General features: G+C 58.6%; 1 protein-coding gene across 3 annotated transcripts in view; it reads right to left on the bottom strand.

Moving 5' to 3' along the window:
- Positions 1–3,083: 3,083 nt before the first annotated feature.
- ACOT7 (acyl-CoA thioesterase 7) overlaps positions 3,084–8,060 on the bottom strand; it is a 140,292-nt gene continuing 135,315 nt past the window's right edge. For all 3 annotated transcript variants that reach the window (XM_017856075.1, XM_017856076.1, XM_017856077.1), the window contains exon 9: positions 3,084–3,507. In XM_017856075.1, the coding sequence (XP_017711564.1) occupies positions 3,409–3,507 (99 nt within the window). In that variant the 3' untranslated portion in view covers positions 3,084–3,408. The remainder of the gene's footprint in view (positions 3,508–8,060) is intronic.

The raw sequence follows: 8,060 nt of genomic DNA, 5'->3' as shown, positions 1-8,060 counted from the left end.
CTCCGCGCCGCCCCTCGGCCCGCCCCGCCCCCGCCCGCTCCGAGGCGAGGCAGCCGCGGCAGTCTGTCGGTCTGTCAGTCCGTCCGTCCGTCCGTCCGTCCGCCCGCCCGCAGCCCAGCCGTGCCCCCGAGTCCGTCCGCGGCCAGGCCGAGCCACCCTGGGCCGGTGGCTCCCAGCTCGGCTCGGTGCACACTCCCGACGCCGCCTTTAGACGCCGGGGCAAGACCCAGGCCCGGAGCTCTGGGGGTCCGCGGGCCAGAGGGAGCTGGGGCAGAGATGGACACTGAGAACCTGAGGCCAGGGCTGGGGCTCAGGGAGGCCTTCTCGGAGGAAGCCGCATCTAAGATGAACAATCGGGCCGGGGCGTGGAGAGGACACGGGACCAACGGCCAGCGGCTTCTAGGAACTGGGAATCAGTCTGGATCAGGGGCAGCGAGGGGCAAGGTTGGGCCAGTTACGGATTCACGCTGCTCCCTGGACCTGGGGGGTCCATTGAGGGAATAAAGTGGATGGGCCACCGGGCTGCCGAATGGTCCCCGCCACCCCTACAGGCTCAGAAATGTTCTGAAACTCGGAGTACCACCGCCCAGCCGGGAGAGGCCAGTGTCTGCAGCCCAGCGCCTGAACCCCTCTCCATCTCCCCTCCTCCCGTCCTTCCCGCCCCTCCTCCCCTCCCTCCGAAGCCCTCATGCCATCACCACTCCTCATAGAGCACAGGCTGTCACCCATAGACTGACAGCCTCAGCTGGCCCCATGCAGGGGGAACCGTTTCTGCTCCTTGATGGGAGCCCTGAGACGGCGCCTCCTGAGGATCGTGCCTGTCTCTTCTAGAAAGCCCCTGACCACACACACAATGGGCACAAGGCCTCCAGGGCTGCCTGGCATAGTGTCCTTCCATGCCTCTGGGACACATCCATGACTAGACGCCCCTGTGTCTGGAGGAAAGTGGGCACCTGACCAGGAGACCCAAACCGATTGCAGCCAAAACAGATGCTTGGAGCTTGCCCAGTCCGGCCAGGGCTGCTCCACAGCCTGCACCTGCCTAAACTGTCCCCACACCCCAGGTCTCTGGAACAGCTTTTAGGGGGCCTCAGGGCCTGTCCCATGAGACAAAAGAAGTGTTTGTAGAGAAAGGCCCCAGATAACTGTGGGACTGGGCAAGGGGGAACCCGGGCCATGCACACCTACCTATACTCCCTGCGGTTGCTGGGGCAGCCGGGGCCCTCAGTGCCCCCAGTGAGCCCTCTGTGGACAGGTTGGCTCCCCCTCCAGGTGGCCCTGGTTATCAATAGGCCACTAGCAGTGGGAGGCCGGCACAGGGCAGCTGTAATCAAGGGTGGTGTTTCTAAACGTCTCGCCTGTGACTCGGGGTGAAACGGTAGAAACGCCACACTTAATTATGGCCACCGAGAGCCATGCCACTTAGAAACACCAGTTAAGATTGCACACACGGCCATGGAGAGCCATGCCTCTGTCTGGGCCTGGCTCCCCTCAGCCAGCCCAGCTGACCCACTGCCTGCACCAGTGCCTCTGCCCGGCCTCAGCTGGCTCTGGGGCAGGTGGGAGATGGCCTCTGATGGCTGCCCTGGGGCCCTGGCTTATTTCGTGCTGTGGTGAGGTCTGCTGCAAAGGGCTTGGTGCCCCTGGGAGGCAGTTTTTAGGTGCCTGGTTTGCCCAAAGCCACACGGATGAGTGGCTGAGCCAGGACTGAACTAGGGAGTCTGATGTGGGGCCCACCTTCAAGTGAAGGATGTGGGTGCTCTGAGGACCTGGTCCCCTCAGTGAGCCCCTGGGCTCAGGCCCCACTGTGGCCAGCCCTGGGCCTTCTGCTTGCTGGGAAGGGTGGCCTCCTTATCACTCTGAACCCAGGGCACCATTCTGGCATGGGTCATGGGTGGAGCTGGGGGCCGAGGCTGGCTGAGGCCAGGCCCAGGGGCCAAGGGGCAGGGTGGGGGGGCGGAAGCTTCATGTGGCTGAGCTTTTCCCTCCCACCCCCAACCTCCTCCCAGACAGGAAATAAGCCTGTCAGCCGTGACTGGGGCCTGGGACAGATTCCCAAGCTCTTGGCTGGTGTTTCTGCACATCTGGAGCCAAGTCCTCGCTCTCCAGGGGCCAGAGGGAGCCTTGTGTGAGACCGCAGCTGTTGACGGGCCAGTCTTCTCCAGGCGGCAGGACAGATGTTGGGGCTTCAGGGACAGCCCGAGTCGGGAACATTCTCCCAGATGCCACCTCTGGGCGTGCTTGGTTGGAGCCTCCTTTGCAGCCGTGGATGCAGGTGGGGTCCTGGCCCCTGTAGTGGCCTTGGCAGGGCCAGATACACAGATAAACCGTGCTGCACCGATACCTTCATCACACACCTGGCTCATCAGATTACGTCAGAGACAGATTGCACACACACATGCTATATGATAATCCGATCAGTGACACTATGCACACAGGCTTCACCAGCCAATGCCATTGACCATATTTGTGCTGTCGCCTCAGACCCCCTGCCCCGGTAAGCTCATCCCCGGCAGGCCTCCCGCCTGAGTGGCTAGGGGAGTTTCGCAACGTCAGGCATCAGGTCCCTGGTGCCAGCTGGGGGGCTCCTTCACACAGGATGTTGGGGTGTCTGGGCAGTTTCTAGCAAGAGGCTGGGTCAGGTTGGGGCTCCTGCATGCTGAGCCAGGCCACATTCGGCTCTTCCCACACCATCACCTCTGAGTCTTTCCGAGCAGCCCCACCCTGTTCATAGGAAAGCCACACAGGCTCAGAGCCGGCATCCTCTGCGAGCCAGACCGTGGGGTTGTGGGGTGCTGGCACTCCCACCAGGCAGTGTGGCCCTGAGCCCACATCCTCCCAGCATCAGGGCTGCCTGTGAGGTCCAGGGAGCTGGGGTATCTGGGGCCAGGACACCAAACCAGGGCCCCATGGGAAATGGGCATTCATAGCCAGCAAGTCACCAGCTGGACACCCATTGGTGTGGTTGTGCCTGAGGTTCTAGGGTACACACAGGTGCTGGCAGGGCTGAGACTGTCCGCGGGAGCCCCCACATCCCTGGGAAAGCAGCCCCCCAAGACAAATGACTACCCAGGACGCGTGGGTCCAGCCAAGCAGCAGCTTTATTAGTGGTGCTGGGTTCTTCCCACACCCTACAGCGTGCTCGGAAGCATTCCCAAGGGTTTCTGCGGAATGCCTCCCAGCGCTGGGGACAACACTGTGTAGCATTGACACTGGAATGATATAAATAAAGCTTTGGTGTGTTGGTTTGCAGGAGAGAGTACAGGTTAACACTGTGATACGAAAACTTCAGACAATACCAGCTCTCAATGTGAATTGGGTTTTTGGCCAAGGGGGGAACTTCTAAGTGACTGGACACTGGGCCCGTTGCCATGGCTACTCGAGGCCCCAGCGGCAGGAGGAGGGAATCTAGGGCTGAGGCTCCGTGTGGCCCTGTCGCTTTGCCTTCATCTGCAGGTACCGCCCTTTGCCTTCCTCAAAGCGCTTCTTCTCGTCCTCGGTCTCGGGCTGTGGACCACACACAGAGACAGGCAGGTTAGGGTCACTGAAGAACCAGTGCCGTGGCCTTGTGACCTCGCCTGGGGCCCCAGCCCTGGTGGGTACAGAGTACCACGCCTTGGCTCCACTGGCCTCCTGGGACTGCCAGGTACGAGGCATGGGGCTCATGTCCCACCTTGCTGATGGGCCCACTGACTGGGCTGAATATGCTCAGCCGAGATGCTTTGAGGGGTCGCAGGAGCTACGGGTGGCAGAGCTCCACGGAGGGGACACTAAGGTCATGGCGGGTCAGAAGCAGTCAGTGGAACTGCTGAGCCCTGTGACACCCTCACACCACCTTTCACAGCAGGTGAACTCCAAGCCCAGGGTCTGTTTGCTACTGGACTTTGGTGGAAAATGCACTTGGTAATGAAACACGGGAGCTGAACATAAGTGGCAAGGAAAAGGACCCCGTATTCGCTGCACTCCCAGGAAAAACCAGCTGCACATGGCCACTGCCCCAGAGAGAAGCGGGGAAAGCCAGCTGCACATGGCCACTGCCCCAGAGAGAAGTGGGCAGACGCTGTGCTGCCGGTGGCCTTGAGAAGGCCCCACCCCGTACTGGCTTTGTGGGGAGGTCTGCTTTGTGGGGAGGGAGCCCTGTCACCACACTCTGGACCATGCACTCAGGAGGCGGCACCTTGGACCCCAGGGACCCCATCTCATGGCTCTGGGGGCAGAGCCAACTGAACAGGCGGGATTTGGCCAAAGACTGGGTTCTGCCCAGGACAGTCCTGGTTCATGCCTGTTGACCGGCTGTGATTACGAACGGCAACCCCTTTCACTCTAAGTCTTGTGGCCCCTGGGCAGGTGCCACCCCTGGAGTATTAGGTGGTCACTTCTGAGGTCCCATGTGTCTCTACGCCATGCTCTGACTGGCCCCACCCTGGCTGAGAATTCAGGTTTCATGAGCTGTGCTAATTCCTCTGGGACATTTCATCGCGACATTTTGAGGGTGTCTGAAAGCCAAAGAGATGGGGCAGTTGCCCTTCATTTCAGCCACAATGACACCAAACTGTATAGCTATTTTTGGGCCTAAGTGTTTTATAGACAAATGGTATATTGGCAAGAGAGAGCGCAGTCAGTCAGAGGATGTAATGTCAAGTTATACCAAATGCCTCCTCCCCTCAGCTCTCTCCAAAATCGGTCTCTAAATGTCACCAGGTGTAAACTGTCAAAACCTCGCCAGCCTGGAGCCAATAGAATCTTCGGGTATTTAAAGAAATAGGTGGCGCTCCTTGCAGCGGTCCTGGTCCCCCTTTGAAGAGTCTTCGGTGTACACAGGAAAACTGCTTTTCCAAGACACTTTATTGAAGAAGTCCCTCCCGCTGCTACGGTTTGATCTCTGGCTGACTTTTAAAAATAAAATTTGAGGCTATGCAATTTGACCTGAAACAGCCCAGGGAAAATGAAATGTTCTTTCTCAGTTCTAGCAGCACTTCTAAGTGGGCAAGACCCCTGAGATTCCTGGGCCTGGAGGGCACAGAGCCCAGCCCCTGCAGATGACAAGGTCCCCTATAGACATATATGGCTACATCCTGCTGGGCACAGCTGAAGACTTCTGTGCACACTGAGGCAGAATGTGCTACATCAGGGATTCTCGAACCTTTTTTTTTTTTTTTTTGAGACGGAGTCTCGCTCTGTCGCCCAGGCTGGAGTGCAGTGGCCGGATCTCAGCTCACTGCAAGCTCCGCCTCCCGGGTTTACGCCATTCTCCTGCCTCAGCCTCCGGAGTAGCTGGGACTACAGGCGCCCGCCACCTCGCCCGGCTAATTTTTTTGTATCTTTTAGTAGAGACGGGGTTTCACCGTGTTAGCCAGGATGGTCTCGATCTCCTGACCTTGTGATCCGCCCGTCTCGGCCTCCCAAAGTGCTGGGATTACAGGCTTCAGCCACCGCGCCCGGCCAGGATTCTCGAACTTTTAAGTGCATCTGAGTCATCTGCCAGTCTTGTAAATGCAGATTCTGATCCAGTGGGTCTGGGAGCTGAGACTCACTTCTAACAGGATCCCAGGTGACACAAGCTGTGGCCCACGGACCACACCTGTGTAGCAGGGCCCTGCCCCCTCTCCAGCTGCCCCTGCCCCAAACGGGGGACATCTGAAATGGCCAAGAATGCAAGGTCAAAGCCACCAGGATGGGATATAGGGGCCTCGTCCTCCCCTTCCCCTGTGGAATTGCGTGGTGATGTGGAGGGAAGCTGCAGCTTCCTGTCCACCTGCAGTGGCCAAGGCTGAGGCTCAGCAGAGGAGCAGCTGCCTACGGCCTGGCTTCCTGCCTACCGTGAAGACCCTGTAGCAGGCAGAGCAAGTGCTGTGGGGTGGGGGTGGGGTCCCAGAGCTGGGAGATGAGGCAACAGGGCCTGGTGGGGTTGGTACTGGGTTCTGCTGGCTTTGGAGTGGCTGTGGCAGCCCTGGGGGCAGGAGAGCCGGGGACAGGCACGCTGGACCACACCCAGGCACCTCCCAGTCTGAAAGCCTGGCCCCTCGGCTCGGGTCCTCCCTCTAGCTGGTGGAGTATCTGCCCTCCACAAAGAGGAAAGACAGCAAAGAGCTTGGAAAGAAAAAGAATCCTTGAAAGCAGGAGAGAGTGAGCCTGGCCCAGGAGAGGCAGCTGGAGTGAGAAGGGACATAGCCGGAGCTCCCGCCCAGCCCACAGGAGCCAGGTCCAGCCCGACGAGGGAACTTCCTGGGAATGTGCAGATGTGGGAGACTGGTGAGAAACTTGTTCCCCAAGTGCCTGAGTCCCCAGCCAAATGCTCTCAGGGACCAGAGGACCAGGAGGGGCCAAGGGAAGGGAGGTGGCAAATGGCTCTGCGGAGCCAATGCCACCAGCTTGGGAGCTGTTACCACGGGTGCCCTGGGGGACTGGTGGGAAGGGCCGTCCAAGGCCAGGGCCCTGGAGAGGGGCTGAGGAAGGAAGGGCTGCCAGGTCAGGAGGTGCCTGCCTCCCTGCTTGCCTGTGTCTACAGATCCTCTGGGCTCCCTCCCCAACTCCACTGGGAGTCGAAGCCTCTCTGACCGTCTGTGCCAGGCAGGTTTGGGGATGTATGCCTCTTACAGTAAACAACGTGCACTGGGATGAAGGTTCTGAAACGTCTCAAGTCTGTTTAACTTTTGCATTTCTCAAACTGAGCTGGCCAGGGACCCCTTTCATAAGGAACCAAGCTCTGCCCGGCCTCTGGGATGCTTCAGGCAGAGGCTTGCCCGCCCTGGGACCCGACCATGCTGTGCGCCCTTCCTGGGATGGTCTCTTCATTCTACCCGGAAACCAGCCCAGCATCCTCAATCCTGGAGCTGGGTGTGAATCCTGATTCACCACTGACTCACATAGACTCCTGCTTTGTAAAATGGGCCAATGTCCACCTCACGGCAGGGCTGTGGGGACCAAATTTCTCCCTGCAGCCCATGTTCAACCAGGCATTAAAAACAACACGGTGAAAGCAGCCGGTCACAGGGGCTGCCTATCACCCATTTATACGAGATGTCCAGGAGAGACGTATACACAGAGGCAGGTTGCCTGGGGCTGGGGGACCACTGGCAGCTACGCAGTGGTGCTTCTTTCTGGGGTGATAAAATGTTTTGAAATAGACTGTGGTGGGGGATGTCCACCTCTGTGAACAGACGAAAACCTGCTGAATTGTATCCTGTAAGTGGGTGAACAGAACGGCATGTAATTATATCTCAATAAAGCTGTTAAAAGAGGAAACCTCCACAGGTGAGAGCTCTCTGTGGTGGGGGAGTGGTCAGGGCTGTCAACACATGAGACTGGCCCCAAGCTAATAAGGACACAGAAATTCTTTCTTCTCTTTACTTTTGCATAATTTGACCTTTTCTATAATTAAAAAGCTAGAAAAGCAAAAAGCTAACTAGACCTAGATCTAGGAAAACCAGCCCCTCCTTTCTTCCCCAGGCACTAATGATCTCCAGGCCCCAAAGAGATGGGGTCCTGGCTTTACAAGTGGTGGACTGCGGGCAGAGCTGACGGAGCCGTCCAGGCCGTGCACAGGCACGATTTTCCCCACTCCCCGCCAAGAGGCACTAAGAGCTAACTCAGGACCATGCTCGAAATGTTCTGGTCCAGTTCATAGGTGTGTGACAGGCCCTAGGCCCCACGCATGCAGCATGGCCCGAACGTCAGGGAGATCTGCGCCCAAGAGCCGAGAAAACCTCCAGCGCTTCAGATAGCCCAGTCCTCACCTCTGCCAGCCACACACAGCAGTGTCCCCTAACGATCTGGCCTCCATGACCACCTGGGAGTGGAATATGAATAACTTCCCACAGCTCTCAGCATCTTTACCAGAGATGTGACCACAGCCCTCCAGCCGCCGAGGACGTGGGAGGACCACCCAACTCTGGGCCTGCAGAAGGCACTGCAGATGAGAGCCCTCCCACCCCTTTGCCCCTGCATGGGCTGTGCACCCAGGGCAGGGACTAGAGCGATAAGGGGATATTCTCTGTGCGACCCATGCTTAGGGTGCGGCGGGCTGTGCATATCAGGGTCTTCCTGACAACCCCACCAAG

Source organism: Rhinopithecus bieti, unplaced genomic scaffold (assembly GCF_001698545.2).
Source record: "Rhinopithecus bieti isolate Rb0 unplaced genomic scaffold, ASM169854v2 scaffold_40368, whole genome shotgun sequence".
Lineage (NCBI taxonomy): Eukaryota > Metazoa > Chordata > Mammalia > Primates > Cercopithecidae > Rhinopithecus > Rhinopithecus bieti.
Note: the sequence above shows the minus strand (reverse complement) of the source record. Positions and strands in the feature narration are given on the sequence as shown.